The sequence below is a fragment of the Microcaecilia unicolor genome, chromosome 6 (genome assembly GCF_901765095.1).
Source record: "Microcaecilia unicolor chromosome 6, aMicUni1.1, whole genome shotgun sequence".
Lineage (NCBI taxonomy): Eukaryota > Metazoa > Chordata > Amphibia > Gymnophiona > Siphonopidae > Microcaecilia > Microcaecilia unicolor.
This window is the reverse complement of record NC_044036.1, coordinates 345,461,380-345,481,009: the sequence shown is the minus strand read 5'-3', so window position 1 is coordinate 345,481,009 and position 19,630 is coordinate 345,461,380. Positions and strand designations below refer to the sequence as shown.

At 40.7% G+C, this 19,630-nt stretch overlaps 2 protein-coding genes across 3 annotated transcripts in view; one reads left to right on the top strand and one right to left on the bottom strand.

The window, feature by feature from the left end:
• Nucleotides 1-7,322, top strand: part of CENPX (centromere protein X) — a 71,070-nt gene extending 63,748 nt beyond the window's left edge. Inside the window, exon 5 of the mRNA XM_030205178.1 lies at nt 7,097-7,322. Coding sequence (XP_030061038.1) covers nt 7,097-7,138 — 42 coding nt within the window. The 3' untranslated portion in view covers nt 7,139-7,322. The remainder of the gene's footprint in view (nt 1-7,096) is intronic.
• The window catches only part of ASPSCR1 (ASPSCR1 tether for SLC2A4, UBX domain containing), a 141,639-nt gene that overhangs the window by 46,092 nt on the left and 75,917 nt on the right, over nt 1-19,630 (bottom strand). For both annotated transcript variants that reach the window (XM_030205175.1, XM_030205176.1), the window contains exons 10-11: nt 7,614-7,680; nt 3,924-3,986 (exon numbers count right to left, since the gene is read on the bottom strand). In XM_030205175.1, the coding sequence (XP_030061035.1) occupies nt 3,924-3,986; nt 7,614-7,680 (130 nt within the window). The remainder of the gene's footprint in view (nt 1-3,923; nt 3,987-7,613; nt 7,681-19,630) is intronic.

Genomic DNA, 19,630 nt, shown 5'->3' with positions numbered 1-19,630 from the left:
TTTTACCGAGGAAGCCAGCAGCTAACGAAAACGGAATGGAGATGAGCAATTAGTGTGAAAACCCCATTGAAACGACATGCACTAACCTTTTCCGATTGCCTTTACGCAGGAAAAAGGCAGGAAATCTAACGAGAGGTCTGGACCTCTCGTTAGGACAGCTCTGTGCCAGGAAAAATCATTAAGTGAAAAAATAAACAAACTTTGAGCCAATCCCAGCGCATTAGCAGAGCTAAAAGAGCTGTGATTGGTCCAAAGACGTCAGAAAACACATCAAATAAAAAAAATAAAAAAAGGATCGGGAGGGGGCAAGGGCGCTCATCAGGAGCGTCCTGTATGGACGGCCTTGCCCCCCCCCCCCCGCTGCTCCCCACTTAACGCCGCTCCCCCCCCCCCCCCCCCGAAAAAGCAAAATGCTAGCTGCCCCGGTCCCCCTCCCTTCCTGTTCCTGTGTTCTGCAGAGCTAACTCCGCCTCCCGTCATTCTTTCGCCCCGTGCCCCGCCCCCGCTGCCCCCCCTGAGGTCGACTACGCCGCTCCCCCCCTCCACCGAGACCCCCCCTCCCTATTAACGACCCGAGCAGCGCCTCTCACCTCTTTCAGAAGCGCTGCACGGGCAGGAAGATCTATTGTGTTGGTTGTAGAGTCTCCATGACGTCTCTTCTTCCCTGGCCTAGGCCCCGCCTCCTTCTGACGTAAGTAACCTACGTCAGAAGGAGGCGGGGCCTGGGCCAGGGAAGAAGAGACGTCATGGAGACTCTACAACCAACACAATAGATCTTCCTGCCCGTGCAGCGCTTCTGAAAGAGGTGAGAGGCGCTGCTCGGGTCGTTAATAGGGAGGGGGGTCTCGATGGAGGGGGGGAGTGGCGTAGTCGACCTCAGGGGGGGGCAGCGGGGGCGGGGCACGGTGCGAAAGAATGACGGGAGGCGGAGTTAGCTCTGCAGAACACAGGAAGGGAGGGGGACCGGGGCAGCCAGCTAGCATTTTGCTTTTTCGGGGGGGGGGGGGGGAGCGGCAAGGCCGTCCATACAGGACGCTCCTGATGAGCGCCCTTGCCCCCTCCCGATCCTTTGTTTTTGGATTTTGCTGACCGGGTAGCCACGTGTATGTGTTGTGGCTTTTTTTTTTTGTTTTTACGTTTGCAGCATGCGCAGAGCAGCCAGCAAAACGCTTGGCTGCTCTGCGCATGATTTAGGGGCCAATTACCGATGTGTATTGTGATTCTTTGATACATTGTACGTTTGAATACCGATCTGAGCATGTGTGACTTTTTTTTTTGGTGCATTCTTCGTTTTTTAAAAATCGTTAGGGACTTTAACGATTTTGATTTTTTTACGTTTGGTTGCTGCATCTGCCTCTATGTCCAGTGTGTTGTGCAATTAAGTTTTAGAGTTTTGTTACAAGCAAAATATGAACAAACCTTAACTAAATAAGGGAAATAGAAATATGCAGGTGAGACTGAACTACATGTCTGCTTGCAATGTAATACCACAAGACGAGACAACTACGTTTCCTCTTGAACTTTACAAAATACAAAAAAAAAAAAAAAAGAGGAGACGCTGCACATTTATTTTCCCAAAGCTGTTTTAAGTGAATCAGCTCCTCATTTTGAGTCATAACACACACCACCTACCTCTACAGACTCTCTCATGTAGACACAGAAAAGAATGATGGGATTTGGCAACCTCAACAAAATATCTCCTCTAGTGCTTACTAAGCCCAGTGGAGCCTTTCTGTAGTGACAAAGCAGGTGACCAGAATGACCCACTAAGCAAGCCATGTACTCACAAGAAACACGGCACAGCGAGTCGGCTAATAATTCCTGTTTGCTTTTTTGGCCACCACCACACACTGGACAACAGATTTCAGTGTATTGTCTATGACGACACCTAGATCTTTTTTTTGGGTGCTGAACCCCAAGGTGGAACCTAGCATCAGGTAACTATGATTCAGATTATTCTTCCCAATGTGCATCACTTTGCATTTGTCTATATTAAATTTAATCTGCCCTTTGGATGCCCAGTCTTCCAATTTCATAAGGTCTTTCTGCAATTTTTCACAGTCCACGTGTATTTTAACAACCTTGAATAGTTTTGTGTCATCTGCAAATTTAATCACCTCACTCAGCGTTCTGATTTCCATATCATTTATAAATATGTTAAACAGCACTGGTTGCAGTACTGATCCCTGCAGCACTCCACTATTCACCCTCCTCCATTGAGAAAAATGACCATTTAATCCTACCCTCTGTTTTCTGTCCAATAACCAATTCCTAATCCACACCAGAACCTTGCGTCCTATCCCATGACTCTAATTTACTCAGGAGTCTTTCATGAGGAACTTTATCAAAAGCTTTCTGAATTTCTAGACACACTACATCAACCGGCTCACCTTTAGCCACATGTTTATTCGTAATGTCAAAGAAAAGAAGCAAACTGGTGAGGCAAGACTTCCCTTTGAATCTATGCTGACTGTGTCCCATTAAACCATGTTTATCTATGTGTTCTGTAATTTTAGTCTTAGAATGTCTTCTGAAAGCAAGTTGAAGACAGAGTGAGACTGGAAGCAACGTGATTGGAAAAAAATAAAATGCCCAGACAACTAAAGTATTGAACTAATTAGACTATGTTAGCTTTCACATATATGCATCTGTAGTGTCTTTGTATTTTGTTCAGTATATAAAGAAAAGCATTTCTCTATTTTTCCAGGATTGCAGTGGTTCCCAGTTCAATTTTTGTATTATTTCCATTTCCTATTTAAGGTTTCTTGTTTTATTTTGAACGCGTGACCAAAGTGTCACTTGTTCTGCTCCTCCAGTAATAGGTGTACTGGTGTTCCAGGGCACAGAGTTAGTTATATTTGCAGTGCTATGTTTTCATAGGAAAGGTTAGTGTTGTGAATTTTGGCACTGCTGTTATAGTATGGCAGATTTACTATAGGCTATGTGAGATCTTTTGCCAGATTTTGTAGTATTTCCTAATCAGGACCGCACCAAGCTAGAGTTATGCACACACCAGTCTTACGTAAAAAATAATTTAAAAAATCTGCATAGCATCTCTCATTAAAAGGAATGTGAAACATCACAAGCTCAAAATCTACTCACTCCAATTCTGCCATATACCTTTCATGTTTGCCACTGTGAAATTAAATTTATCTCCTGCACATCTGGTTTTAGGGATCTCATCCCAGTTATTCAATATAAAGCAGCAAATGCATATCCTTACATATCGCAGAACAATGTCCAACCATTTCAATCCCTAACAATGGCCAGTATAATTCCTCACTGCAGCCTCATGACCACTGCTATTTATACCACTTCCCACTCATTCCCATCTAACTCCAACATTTTTTTTTAGATGTGACCAGAGAGAGTATTTCATGCCAGTTTGAGATTTAACTGCCAATTTTGTCCTCTTTTGCAACCAGAAGGCAGTGCCTGCCAGTTTCAAAGGCAGATGGAAAGGTAACCATCATATGCACAGATCAGAGAAAAAAAAACAAACCAAAAGTAAAAGCACATATTGGTGCCTGTTCTTCTGTGCCTAGATATGAGAAGTTTTTGCAAGGCTCACTTACGTGCAAAAGAACAGGCACTAACATGCACTACCACTTCCATTTTTCTTTAGACATGGGCACAATGAAGCTGAGCTTACCATGAAAACTTTGTGCAAAAGTGTCCAGCACACACTCCCCCCACCCCCAAGTTTTACACACACAAAATTTGAATATATTTAACCTTCTGCATGCTGCGGTATTATGCTCATGTTAGAAGTCGCACAGACATCTGCATGCAGCACTACGCCAAGATTTTCTGCATTGGCCCCATTTTACTTACAGCAAGCGTGCGGGCTCAGAATCGCAGTAAAATTGCAAGAAGAAGAGTGGCAGGAAGACAACTGTCAGAGCAGGTTTTGTTCTACTTACACAGATAAAATGGTAGATCTGCATCAGCCAGATGACTTCTTACAAATTCTTTCAGCATGTGAACTGTGAATAAATCAGGCAATAAGAACATCTGAAGGATACAGAGACCACAGAGGCTGGCCACCAATAGTTTACCATTTATACACAGACAGGTTATCATTCAAGTTGGGCCATATGCACAGACCCTGCAACCCCTCATTCCAACAAACGTGTCATTTTCCCCAAATACGACTCCATGCACAGTCACACTCTTGAAAATATTGTGTATATCAGTAAAAAAAACACTCCTACTTTAACTCATTTTAAACTGTTTAACACAGCAGAATAGGGAACATGCACAAGGATGTGAAGACGTTTACAAAGAACTGTAGAACACCCTAAGCAGGCTGTACAGCAAGCCTGATATGACAAGTAGACAACCAGAAGACTCAGGAGCCTCTCCAGCATATTACAAATGCTGAGACAAGCATTAGCAGCAATGTAAGAGATCAGGATCACACCCCGCATATCCCAGTCTTATAGCAATGCTTGCTTACTCTACCACGTTTGGAAACTTCCCCAGCTTAACCATTAGGCAAACTAGAGTTTTGTCCCCATTATGTTTTAAACGTCTGAAGAGAGGAGAACACCGTTTTGTTCTTTTTGGGTTTATCAGCAGAACAGGCAATTTTGGCATTTGACCTCTCAATGTACGTCCTCTATCCTTCAATACATGACAATTGGCTCTCTGGAACAACTTTTATTGGATGAGACAGGCACATGCAGAGAGAATAATAAGAGGAAGAACTCAATGCCCAAGATGTGGTACAAAAATGCATTTTGTAATCATGGGTTGATGATGTTCCTCCTACATTCTGGAAATGGAGGAATTGAACACAACTCCATGTCTGGGAGGTGCAGGAGGTACAAAGATTGTCTAAACGTAAGAAGCACTTTTTGCAGGTTTGGGATGGCTATATTCAGCAAATGTCTTCTATGGGGAGGAGTCATTTTGAATTCCTTATAACCAACCAGGTGGAGGAAGCCTCTTAATATCACAGCTGCCCAGTAGCAGGATCAGTTCAGGGCACTTTAAAGAGAAGGGGGTAGGGTTAGCTTTCCACTCTCCTCATTTGTTGAATTTATTTTCATTTTGCCGCCATGGGCCATACGAAACCAGGCTACCAGTGGTTTACCTTTTGTTTTGTTTTTTTCTGGAAGAGGTGGGTATATTTTGGGTACAGAGGGAGAGGGTAAGGAGGGGGTTCTTTGTTTTCTTCTTAAATGTTTTTTGTGTTGGAAATCTTGTTATATCTGATGAAAAATTAAATTGTTTCAGAGTAGCTATTAGGCAAACTCGACAGCTTGACATTAAAAAGCAGCTGCAATGAAAGCAGAATCAATCCTCAATGCAAACATTCCCCACAGGGGTGACGGGTCATTTCCAAATAATAGGAAAAAATAAAAGTGTCACTCACTCATCAACAAGTTTTTTTAAAAACCCTGATATTTATAGCCTTGATTTATGCATTTATCTTCCCTCTCATTTATTAGTGATCGATGAATCATTCTGAATACATTTTCAATATTTTTGAGATAGAAGACTGGGCTCATTGAAAATCTTATATGTTGAAGCAGTCACTGCTTCATCTGATGGTAAAATAGGGTGGCTTTCATCCCTGCTCCACTGTATATATTTTGCACACACAAACTCCTGTCCAAAAAAAAAATTATCAAAAAATATCTATTTTGCATAACAAAAGTGCACTTAACTACTCAATGGACAGTTCTTCTCACATAGTTCAATCCAGTCTGCATAATTCTCTGATCACATATTGGTTTTACTGTCAAAATTCTGAAAACTAAGATATTAAGCATTCAATGTATACAGACTTCGCACAGCTATAACTTCTCAAACATTATGTTAGATATTACATGCAAGATTTCAACTGCTCTTTTGAAACTCATATCCGATTTACCTTCAGAAACTAGAACTTGCAGAAACCAATCCACATAGATAAAAGTTCCAATAACAAGCCTATCACTATGGAAGAGATGGGCCTGTCTAAGTAGATCATTTTCTACGACTCCTAATTTCCGAAGGTAGATCTTATAAACATGATGTAACTGCTTTTAAAAAACTCTTCATCCCAGAAAGCAATTCACACAGACAAAGGTTCCAACAATGAGATTGAGATAGAACCAACATTACTTCAAGGATAGATATTCACTAAGGAAAATGATTATTTATATTGCAAATTCCCTGCAATTCCTTGCTTTTATGTGGTCCCTAAAATCCACCCAGCAAGTCCACTGTAGCAGGGATAGGCTTTCTCTATGTGGATTGTTTTCTGTGTCCACTAATTTCTGAAGGTAAATCTTATTTATATACAGCTGAATGTCCATGGAAAAAAGTTGAAGATCACTGGATTATGGTCACTATGGAATTTACAGGACTACATTCCTCAGAAGGAAGCTTTTCTCTTTTGCAAGGTAAGTACATTTTGACATTTTTGAACATGAGTTTTTGTATATAATATATATTGGGCAATGATGAAAGGCACCCCATTTTACCATCAGATGAAGCAGCAACTGCTTCAACATACAAGACTACTTTGAATGAGCCTGTATTTAAGATGTATTCAGAATGATTCATCTATCTCTATATAATAATTGGTCAATCTGCCTCCCTGGATGGATGGCTGGGTTTGTAACCATATGCTAACGAGCTTATGTCAGCTCGCCTCCAGCATTCTTCTGTGTCCTGCCCTCGCGGAAAGACGAAATGAGGTCAGAGGAGGGCAGGACACAGAGAGAAGGCAAGGGAAGAAAGGAGGTGATGCGAGCCTGCCACCGACACAAGCTGAGGTATGGAGGGAAGGGGAGGGGAGAGGAGAATCGCTGGACATAGATGAGATGGGATGGGAGGGCAGAGAGAAGAGAAAACGCTTAGACGACAGCCTTCCTAGGGCCAGTTTCATTTGTTCCGAAACGGGCGTTTTTGCTTGTTACCAAGAAATAAGAGGGAAGAAAGAAGGGTATATGCTTGGGAATGAATTAATAGTTAAATCAAGGCTATAAATTATATATTTTTTACACCTTTTAAAAATAGGTTTTTCCACATTTTCTTTAATATTGTTGTGAGTTACTATTGATGATGTACATTTCTTTTTCTTTTTTTAATTCTCAAACAGCCCATTTACCCAGGAAGGAGCTTTGGGACACTGACCTCGTGATGAACATATATGCCTGCTTAAGGAGAATAGTGAATAAACTTTCATTTCATTTAAATCTCATCAATGTTTAGAAAAATGATGTCCAATTGTGAATTTTGGAACAGAAGAAAAGAGCAGACCTCGTCTCCTGTTCCAGGGTGGTGGATCTTGTAGACCTGTTGCCTTCTTGTTTTCTTACCCCCAATTATACATTTTTACAGGATTTTTCTGGGAGGGGGTGCTGTTGGGATGATCAGGATCCTTTAGTTTAATTAACAATGTTAGGGAAGAGGTAAACAGCTGCAATGGGGGTGGGGGTGGGGACAGCAAGAATAGAAGGTTTGCCTATAGCACCTAAATATCTTTGCATCAGCTTACAACAAATATCCACAAACGAATACATCCAGGCACACTGCAGTCTTGTATCTCTGTTCATGAGGCTATCTCACTGTGCAAAACAGGTTGCAATATATATTATCACCTCATAATATCTTACCAGTTTCATTTGGACGGAAGAATCCCTGGAGGACGTAGCGATCAGGAAATTGCACTCTCAGTACCACCTGCTCACACACAAATGAGATGCAACTCAGCCAAGGCCTACTACAGTACTACAGTCAACCTATGGAAAGCAGTGTTATTGCAAGAATTCAGTAGAGCAAGAAGGACTTTGCCAATAGCAGTGAACTCAAAGGAGAGGGGTAGGCTTGTCAACTACAAGGACTAGATCCATTCTTTATTGTTCATACCCTGACAAGCATTGGCCTTCCCAAGCCTACATGGCTAATAAGGGAAACCTTGGTTTAGTAAGCCTATCAATGCACTAAATGGCAACAGTAAATTGTGTTAGTAAACCAGGCTGTCAAATATACATTGGACTGCCAGTAAGGAGAAATTAGGTCTTACCTGTTAATTCTTTCCTTTAGTCCTTCCCACTATTCCAGAACCTGTGGGATAGCTGTGTCCATCAACCAGCAGGTGGAGAACTGAAAACTGAGCTGAGACATCTCTCTCCTGGCATCTAGTTCAGCTCCTCAGTATTTAGACAGACAAGCAGTAAGGATAAACTCAGAACACACACAACCACCTTATAACGTAACACTAACCAGATGAGCAAACGTGTAGACCTCTCACCTAAAGACAAGAGATATACAGGAAGTACCATTCAAGGTGACAGTCGTTTGGCCCATTACTTTGCAGCAACTAAACATCTCAGAAATCTTGGTCGGGACTCCGGAATAGTGGGAGAGACAAATTTTTCCTCAATATAGCACTGGTTACTCCCAATTCGCTAAGTCTATACAATAATTTTAGAGACGATCAATAGCATCAAACACTGCTATCAAAGTTAGTAACAGTGTCTCAGTACTATGTTGCGATCTAAAACTGTGCTGAGTAAAATGCAAACTGCCAACTGAAAACAGAAAATTTGCAATTTTTATTCCCACTTTTACAAGCCTGACATCATGCCTACGGATTTGGACTTGACACCTTTACCTTATCTCTCGCCTGCTGAGATGGTGGCTTTGTCAAGTCCAATTACTCTGGAGGAGATTGGGACAGATATCAAAGATCTTCCATTGGGAAAAGTCCCAGGTTCCAATGGGTTCCCCAATCAATTTTATAAATGCTTTGGCAAGATTTTAGCACCTGTGTTGCTTCGTATTTTTAATAGGTTGATGGAGCTCCAGGAGCTACCGTATTCCTGGAAGTTAGCTTTAATCTCAGTTCTCCCAAAGCCTGGCAAGGATCCTCTGTTCTGTGAGTCTTATAGACCAATCTCATTATTAAATACAGGTAAGTTGTTTACAAAAATTATGGTCACTTATTTGTAGGGGATTCTGCCTAAAATTATTCATGAAGATCAGGCAGGATTTGTTCAGGGGAGACAGACGTTCGATAATATCCAAAAACACCTTACACATCATTTATCAGGCTAAGGTGAACAATGAAACTTGCATGCCTATTTTGGGGTTTCATAGAGGCACACTGCAGGGATGGTCACCACTGCTTTTTTCTATTGTGGTAAGAGCCTTTGGTGCGGTCCAAATAGGCACATGCTGGACTGCGTGTGTGTGCGTGGGGGGGTGCATTCAGGGTTCTGAACAGCAGAAGAAATTATTCGCGGACAATATTTTGCTTACCCTGACTGGACCTCGTGCGTCTTGGCTCTGTTCCACTCCTATGCCTAGGTCTCAGGCTTTAAAGTCAATATGCAGAAATTGGAAATACTCAATATTTCAGTTTCTCAGTCTGGCATTGCCCCTTTGCCGCAACAATTTCCCTTTCATTGGCCTGTTCATCATATTCAGTATTTGAGGATTATTTATGACATTTATATCCTACAATATTCCAGCCCATGGGCAGGCTCAATGTGTACAGTAGTTAATAAGCAAACAATATCAATAGTACAAAGTATGGTAGACAAGGTCACAGGTGGGAGAGAGAAAGAACTGATGAGGAAAAGGAAGGGAGGGTAGGTGATAAGTCAGCACAGAGTGAGCTGCGGGCTAAAAGGGTGTGGCTCCTGTAGGGCTCATGGCATATGCTCTGCCAAAAAGGAAGGTCTTGAGGCGCTTATTACACATACCCTAGGTGGTCTCTATGATGCCAATTTCCCTTCTAAAATGAAGGAACGTTTTTCAGAACTTGACCACTGGGAGGGTCTTAATCTCTCTTGGATTGGATGGGTCCATGCTATTAAAAATAATGCTTTTGCCCAAGCTATTGTACCTGTTTATAGCGCTTCCATACTTGAAATATCTTTTTATAAAACTGCAAAGGAAAACATTTGCTTATATCTGGAAAAAGCATTTTTCGAAGGTCCACAGATCAGTTTTGTATCAAGCTTAAAAAAAAAAAAAAAAAAAGAGAGGGGGTATGGGAGTTCAAAATTTTAAACTATTTTTGAGCTACTAAATTACGTATTTTCACTGAATGGCTCTCGCTCAACTAAAGCTTGGGTCTGTCTGGAACGAGCATGGCTAAGCCATAAGCCACTTAGTAATGGTTTGGCTCCCTAAGAGGGATCTTCTGAAATTGCTTACAGCAGTTCCATCTAGCATTGCTTCCCCTCTTTGTCCGTGGTATACATTGATAGAGACATTTTTCCCAAATGGGCATTACTATTTGCAAATGGCCATTCGTCATGCTCTGTGGTTTCTACCGATTATAAATTATAAAGAGGCTTTGCACTTTGGGTCAGATATGGGAGGAGGATGAAATGCTGCCCTTTTCTGATTTACAAGAAGAATATGGGCTCTCTGATACTATGAAGTTTCACTATTGGCAGCTGCAAGATTTTTATTCTCCTTAGGGCTAAAGGAGAACTTGAGTTGGTAGAAACACTTCTTCAGAAGGCCATGAGAGGAAGTATAACTCATCTTTATAAGGCGTTATTGCTCTGCGATATCTCCATTGTGTATTAAACTAATAAATGGGAACAGATCTCGATATTTCTTTAGAATTTAAGCAGTGGAAAATTGTTTAAGCATTTGAGTTTGCCTGCTGGTGAGGTAGCACTGCTACTGACCTGAATTAGGTGTTAAGGTGTGAGTAATATTTGCAAAAGTTTCTAAGGGCAATCTGATTACTGGGTTAGCTTCAAAAGGTTTGTTTGAAGCAGCCTCCTTAGAATCCAAACTATACAGAAAGGAAATGTCCCACTCAACTTCCTTTCTGAGAAGTTCTTAGAGAAGAGGACATTTCTCGTAACATTATTTTGCTCTGTGCTTGGTAACTTAAAGATTGGGTTTAAAAGAGGAAACTGTAGGTTGTCGATAAACACAGAATTAAAAAATAAAGTAGTAAATTGTATTAACTAGTCTCCATAGCATTTTCCCCATAGTTTTAAAAGTTGAATTTTCTGCCACAGCATTAACAGATAGACCTCAGAAGCACAGCAGGGTCTAGCTCAGTCCTCATTCCCACCCCCACCCTCCCCAGCTCCCACCCATCCCTAACAACTTTTCATTTATAGTCAACTAGTAAAAAAGCCCCGTTTCTGATGCAAATGAAACGGGGGGGGGCTAGCAATGTTTTCTTGTGTGCATGTGGGAGTGTGTGTGTCCCTGCCCTCTGGCCTCTCTCCCCTCCCCCCTCTGAGTCCTTCACTGTTACAGAGCCAGGGATTTGATTTCGTGCTCTGCTGTTTTCCTTCACTGACTGTGTTACAGAGAGGGCGGGGCAGACACTCATAGGGAAACCGGATATCTCGCCCCCTTCACACTTCCGGCTGGAGGCTTCATAGAACGTTGGGTTGCCTTTTATATAGAGAGATTATTCTAATTAGGACAAGGAGAGTTTTTATTACAATTGGTTTCTGAGAAAGAAACATGAAATAGATTACATATTATACCATATAATCTTAAGGCTCTTTATATTCATCTGATATCCCTAGTTCCTCAAGAAATTTTAAACAATTCTATAACACTAACATGCAGACAGCAGTCCAGCAGCAAGAAGGGTGCTATCCAGTCTTTTGCATTGAGTATCACATGAATGATTATCTCTCAGTTGGTGAGAGGCTATATGTGTGTGCTCGATGCAAAGAGCTCCTAGCTCTCAGAGAATGAGTCCGTTCTCTTGAGGCTAGAGTACCAGACTTGGAAGAGCTGAGGGAGACAGAGAGGCACATAGGAGGAGGCTTACGGAAACGTTCTAGAAGTCCCACCTCCAATCTGGCAGCCCTTGCGCTGCCTTGGAAAAGGGAGGTCTTCTAAAAGGACAGCATAACCCTGGTGAAGCTGGAAGTAATCATGTAGCTAGGACCAGCACACCAGGCAATGCAATATCATCTCACACCGAGGATGTGTCTCCAGGAGCTTCTGCCCAGGAGGGAAGGATTAGGATGGCTGTTGTAGTTGGTGATTCAATTATTAGGCATGTAGATAGCTGGGTGGCAGGTGGACATGAGGATCGCCTGGTCACTTTTCTGCCTGGTGTGAAGGTAATGGACCTCATGCATCACCTAGATAGGATTTTAGATAGTGCCGAGCAGGAGGATACCAATGACAGGAAAATGTGGGATGGAGGTTCTGGAAGTCAAATTTAAGCTCTAAGGTAGAAAGCTCAAATCCAGAACCTCTAGGGTAGCATTTTCAGTAGTGTTCCCTGCTCCAGGCCCAAGAGACAGGCAGAGCTCTGCACTCTAAATTCGTGGATGAGACAGAGATGGCAGCTTAAAGGTGGAGCTCCATCGGGGCATGGTTTAGTGTGAGCTAATTCCATAGAATTGAGCGGTATCCTGAAGTGTGAATCGAAGTGGACAGGTCCCTGAGGAATGCCACCAAAGAAGGGACTGGTGAGATTCCATTTTTCGGCAGAGCAAGGCAAGAAAACGCCGACGGCGGCCGCGGGGCCAGAAAGGAGTGGAACAAAGATGGCAGTGAGTCCGGAGGTGGTCGGGGAGCAGCACACTGAGGAGGGCCCCGAGAATGGCAAAACCGCAAAAAATGGATATAGTGGCTTGGTTTCAAGACCTGAAGGCCTAACTGGCAGGGGTCTGAAAGGATATACAAACTGCCCTGCAAGAAATTAGGATGAAAATGATAAAGGGGATGGGATGACTTCCCTATGAGGAAAGGCTCAAGCGGCTAGGGCTCTTCAGCTTGGAGAAAGGTGGCTGAGGGGAGATATGATAGAGGTCTATAAAATGATGAGTGGAGTTGAACGGGTAGATGTGAAGCGTCTGTTCACGCTTTCCAAAAATACTAGGACTAGGGGGCATGCGATGAAGCTACAATGTAGTAAATTTAAAACGAATCTGAGAAAATTTTTCACTACTCAATGTGTAATTAAACTCTGTAATTTGTTGCCAGAGAATGTGGTAAAGGTGGTTAGCTTAGCGGAATTTAAAAAAAGGTTTGGACGGCTTCCTAAAGGAAAAGTCCATAGACCGTTATTAAATGGACTTGGGGGAAAATCCACTATTTCTGGGATAAGCAGTATAAAATGTTTTGTACATTTTTGGGATCTTGCCGGGTATTTGTGACCTGGATTGGCCACTGTTGGAAACAGGATGCTGGGCTCGATGGACCTTTGGTCTTTCCCAGTATGGCTTTCCCAGTATGGCAATACTTATGTGCTTATGAAATTCGTGATTTGGGAACGTGTGTTGGGGAGATGGAGGAGGGAATGGAAACTGTTAAGCAGGACATGGGGAAGTTGCGTAAAGAGGTGAATGAGGATACGCGGGAACTACAACTCAGGGAGCAGGTGGAGGACCTGGAGAACAGGTCGTGCCGCAATAATCTGCGATTTAATGGAATCCCTGACATATTTAGTAATTGCGAAGCAGTGATTCGAGAACTTTGTGGGTTGGTTTTGAATGCTGAGGAGACAATGCTGGAGACAAAAACACATAATAAAAATGTTTTTTAGGTATATTAAAAGCAAGAAGCCTGCAAGAGAATCAGTTGGACCACTAGATGACCGAGGGGTAAAAGGAGCACTGAGAGAAGACAAAGTCATAGTGGAGAGATTAAATGAATTCTTTGCTTCTGTCTTCACTGAGGAAGATATGCCAGTGCCAGAAATAGTATTCAAAGCTGTTGAGTCAGAGAAACTGAATGAAATCTCTATAAACCTGGAAGATGTAATGGCGCAATTGAAGAGTAGCAATTCGCCTGGACCAGATGGTATTTATCCCGTAGTACAGATAGAGTTGAAAAATAAACTTGCAGAACTACTGTTAGTAATAGGTCTGGGAAACTATAGACCTGTGAGCCCGATTATCAGTGCTGGGCAAAAGGGTAGAGACTATTATAAAGAACAAAATTACAGAGTATATTCAAAAGGATTAATGAGACAAAGCCAACATGGATTTAGTGAAGGGAAATCTTGTTTCACCAATCTACTACATTTCTTTGAAGTGGTGAACAAACATGTAGATAAAGGTCAGCTGGTTGATATTGTGTATCTGGATTTTCAAAAGGCAAAGTACTTCATGAAAGACTCCAGAGGAAATTGGAGAGTCATGGGATAGGAGGTAGTATCCTACGAACTGGTTAAAAGATAGAAAACAGAGAGTAGGGTTAAATGGCCAGTATTCTCAATGGAGAAAGGTAGATAGTGGGGTCCCCCAGGGGTGTGTGCTGGGACCGCTGCTTTTTTTTCCTCTTGCAATTTAACAACTTTAAATAACTTTGTGGTGTTGACTAATGTGATCAAGTGCAAAATGATGCATGTGGGAAAGAGGAACCCAAACTATAGTTACGTCATGCAAGGTTCCACATTAGAAGTCGCTGACCAGGAAGATACGTTGAAACCTTCAGTGTGCGGTGGCAGCTAAAAAAGCAAATAGACTTAAGTATTATTAGGAAAAGAATGGAAAACAAAAATGAGGATGTTATAATGCCTTTGTATTGTTCCGTGGTGCGACCGCACCTCAAATACTGTGTGCAATTCTGGTCACTGCTTCTCAAAAATGATATAGTGGAAAGGGAAAGGGAAATGGGACTTGATATACCACCTTTGAGGGTTTTGCAACTACATTCAAAGCGGTTTACATATATTCAGGTACTTATTTTTGTACCAGGGGCAATGGAGGGTTAAGTGACTTGCCCAGAGTCACAAGGACCTGCAGTGGGAATTGAACTCAGTTCCCAAGGATCAAAGTCCATTGCACTAGCTACTAGGTTAGAATTAGAAACGGTACAGAGAAGGGCGACTAAAACGATAAAGGGGATGAGACGACTTTCCTATGAGGAAAGGCTAAAGCGGCTAGGGCTGTTCCGCTTGGAGAAAAGATGGCTAAAGGGGAGATATGACAGAAGTCTATAAAATAATGAGTGGAATGGGTAGATGTGAATTGCTAGTTTACTCTTTCCAAAAATATTAGGACTAGGGGGCACACAATGAAGCTACAAAGTAGCAAATTTAAAAGAAATTGAAGAAAGTACTTTTCACTCAACGTGTAATTATGTTCTGGAATTCTTTACCAGAGAATGTGGTAAAGCAGCTAGCTTAGCAGGGTTTAAAAAAGGTTTGGATAGCTTCCTAAAAGTCCATAAGCCATTAAGATGGACTTGGAGAAAATCCACTGCTTTATTCGATTTCAGCTGATAATACTTGATTTATGCCCTTGACAAAGCCAGAGACCGCGAAACAGGGTCCTGTCGGGCGCACTACGGTATCGGAGTTGCCAGTTAAACTTTACCAAGCTATGATGGAATTCGGGAAACTCCAGCTTCAGAAAACAATAAGATAGAACCTGGAGCCCGCAAGCTAAGTACCTTTAGTGCATTACTTGCGTTTTTTGCAATAATGTTGAATTTTTGAAATATTCGTTTGACCAGTAGTACATATTTTGATTTAAGTTTGTATATGTACATGAGTACTTTTTGTACTACTGGTTGGCTGGAGGCTATCAATGATTAGAAACATACATAGTCCCTAGAACCAGACCAACAAATGGTATATATGGACGTTGAGAAACTATGAGATAATCTCTGCAGCCTACTAGTTTTCTACTGCAATAGATCTTAATCTGACCTATATTGTGTAGTTATACAAAGTCTTTTTGAGATTAAGTGTAGCCATTTTTTTGTATTTTTTTATTCTACGATAAGCAGCATAAAATCTATTGTACTGTTTAGGGATCTTGCCAGGAACTTATGAATTAACTTGTGGAGGTAGAAGAATATTTCTAAATTAATACAACCTTCTGCATATAGGCTTGCAAATTATTTTCAGAATAAAGGTTAATAACATTCAGAAGACATTTTTTATCAAACAGTACTGACACTGATCCAATACTGACTGATACATTGATTTGACAATTGGTATATCAGAAGATAAGATCTTGGAACAATTTTACTCCTGTTTCCTGTACTGTAATTGAAAACATTTTAAGAAGGGTAGCAAAAAAAAGACACCCTTTAGATATGTCTTTCCTTTTTTTTTTTTTAAACTCTTATCCCTATTCAGATCTTAGGTTGGCTTACTGTATTTATAAATGTGTTGCTAGAGGGTATTTATCCAAATGAAACTGCTTCTATTGTTCTTGCCCCCATTCCCAAAAATACGGAAGGAGATCTCACTCAAGCAGGATAGCGAAAGTCTTAGAATCTGTGGTTAATCACCAATTTTCATTACATCTGGAAGAATCCATACATTTGCTTTCTTCTCAGCATGGATTTCATTCACAGCATAGTACAGAGCCAACGCTTACAACTGAGATAAAATGACATTTAGCTACAGGCAGGCAAAAAAAAGGTTTGAAGTTTTGGTGGCTTTTGATGCCTTTGATCATTAGGCTGAGTGGAATGGGAATTGGGGGGGGGGGGTAGCTATGAAATGGTTCGGTATCAGCAGGATGGAGGCCAAAGTATGAAGTTCCCCGGAAATCTCCGCTGTCACCTCGACTTTTAATGTTTATATAAATCACCTTGGGGGATATCTTCAGTATCTAAATACATTCTCATTATATCCTGATATTTTTGTCTTATGTCCTGTACAAAATTCTTTGGAAGGTACTTTTTTTTACTATTAAAATATTTTATAAGAATAGTGGAGGATTTGGTTTCAGCTAATTTTCTTAAACGTAACATGCAAAAAACAATGTCAGTCTGGTTTGGAGACCAACAAAACGTCTCTTCAAAACCAATAGTTCTTTCATCAGATACTTCTCTAAAATTTAAGACATCAAGTTAAGAGTACTAGGTTTAATTCTGGACATTTTTTTCACTTACGGAAATTGAGAGCAATGAGAGCTCAAGTCCTGGTGGATTTTGAACTATAGCTCAGGCGATTCTTACGCCATTGTTGGATTATTGCAATTCCTTATATTGCAGCAAAGTAAACAACAACTGAGGAGGCTTCAGTTATTGCAGAACACATCAGCCAGATTACTTTTTAAACTGGGTGAGCTCAGTCTTCTTTTAAATTTACACTGGTTAAGAATTCTGTATTCAATTTAAAGTGGCCATACAGAGTATATATGGCACAAATTCAGAAATGGTAGGGGATTTACTTTTGCTTCCAAACACTTACTTCATAATTCCATCTGTAAAGCATACGTGGCTGAAGACTGTAAGGGAGCACTGATTTACATTTCAGGGAGCTAGAAGGTTATCAATAGAAATCAAACAAAATAAAACAAGGAAAAGAAAATAAGATACCTTTTTTTATTGGACATAACTTAATACATTTCTTGATTAGCTTTCGAAGGTTGTCCTTCTTCCTCAGATCGGAAATAAGCAAAATGTGGTAGCAGATAGTATATATATATATATATAAGAGAAACATCAAAGCATTACTTTGACAGTCTGACAGAGTGGGGGTATGCATGGGGACATCAAAGCATTTCATTGATATTCTAACAGGATGGAGGGTAATAAACAGAGAAATACAGCTTTATGGTTTATAATGGGTTAGAAAACCCAGATCCTTATTAAGTCCTGTTTGTTGGGTGTCAAAATGTGGGCCAACACTTTACAAGACCAGAACACTGCACCAGTGATTTCACAGTAAGAATACTGAAAGGTAATTTTAAAACAATACAGGGAACTAGAATAAATTTACCTGTAAACATTCGCTTGATTACACCTTACAGATCCTTTTGAAAGGCTTTAGAAATGCCATCTATTTTCCCTACAGCATTCTGTTTTATAGTAACTATTTTGAATGGTATATGTTGAAGATTTTAAGAATGAATGAATTTATTGATTTGTGTATTTGATCCAGATGGGATTTTTGTCTAATAATGTAATCCACTTTGCGCCGTCAAGTTAAAAGTGGTATTATACTCCACAATTTATTTATTTATGGGTTACTTATATCCCACATTTTCCCACTCATGCAGGCGCAATGTGGCTTACAGAGAATTAAATAAGAGTACAAAGTTAAAAGCTTAGGCAAGCATAAAAGAAGCAAATAGGGGGTGGGGGGGGAGAAACTAACAGCGTGAACTAGGCAGGGTAAGGGACAAGGGATGCATCAATCAACATGGTAAGTTGGGGGGTAAGTCTTAGCAAAGAGCAATGCCTGTTTATCATGTTTAATTATTGTACCGATCAATGTTGGCGAAAACTGTGGGACACTTGGTGAATTAGAAGGTATACCAGGATGGACTCTGGTCTTCCTTTTCACACAGTCTCCTGGTATACAGTCTAATGTGCTGATCTCAGGTTGACGTAGCAAACAGAAAACTTGTTACAAAAGGTTATGATGTGTTAACAGTGATAACTGAAACGACCGCCTAATTTTACAACTTTGAACTGAAAAGAGGTTTGTACCCATTTTAATAATGTGGGGATTTTCAAAAATAAATTCATAAGAAAATTATTGGACCAAGCAACTGGAGCTCACTCAAGATCAACTAAGGTTCCCTATATGTGTTACTGGAATAAGCCACTAGATCTAAAGTATGACCAAACTAACAGGACCTAAACTAAGATCAACAAAGTTTTTTTTTTTAATTAATTAAAAAACTCACCATCTGATCAGCCAGATCTTCTAAATGGAGATTCAAAACAATTTTTGCTCAAGTGCCTATACTCTGAATTCTGCATGTTTGAACTATCAGGTTCAATCAGTTTTTTTGTGTATATTGAGGTGCATGGAAGAGGAATTTGTTGCCCTTTAAGAGGTATGACTTCACTTCTTCAGTTCCGTAAACATTTGAAGGCTTTCCTTTTTGCCCAAGCTTTTACAGTGGTTTAAAGCTGGGACTTTACGTTCTTTATTGTTTTAGTGACAGATTTGTTTTAGTCAAGAATCTTTTACTGCACGTGTGTGTATGTCTTTTTAAATTTATATTATGTATGTTATGCTGTGATCCGCCGAGAGCTGTACAATCACATGGAATAGAAATTTTTTTTTATCAGTATCACCCTTAAAAAATCCCTATAAATTACATAAGTACATAAGTATTGCCATACTGGGAAAGACCAAAGGTCCATCAAGCCCAGCATCCTGTTCCCAACAGTGGCCAATCCAGGTCACAAATACCTGGCAAGATCCCAAATTAAAGCCAGTCCACCTCCCTTCCTATCTGGTCTAGGACAATAACCTTTATAACCTTGTGAACAACTATTTAAAATAAGTGGGGAGTTCAAATCAGGAACCCAGGTCTAAAGTTATAAATACCAACTTTGCTTGTGAATCGCCTATCAAATCACTAAGAATTAAAGATTTGTTACATATGGCATTTATATAAAAACAAAATCTAATCTGCTTGACATCTACCTCTGTTAGAATACAATTTAGCAGGTTGGAACTTTCTATTACTAACTTTAACCTCTGGAATTTGGAGCGATAGGTCTAAATAGATGAAATTACAAACCTGCCGAGAATACAACGACTGTTGTTTCTGACACCTGGAAGAGGTTTGAGGTGCAAAAATCGCTAAAGGCTCAGGATCGACAAAACCCATCGTCCCCCCATCCCTTATCAATCCTCGACCCATACAGGATAACAAAAGTAAAACTAACCAGAACATCCTAAAACTTAAATGCTTTCCACAAAAATTAATACTAAAAGCAAATTGCTCCCCAACTCTCTTCTGAAGTT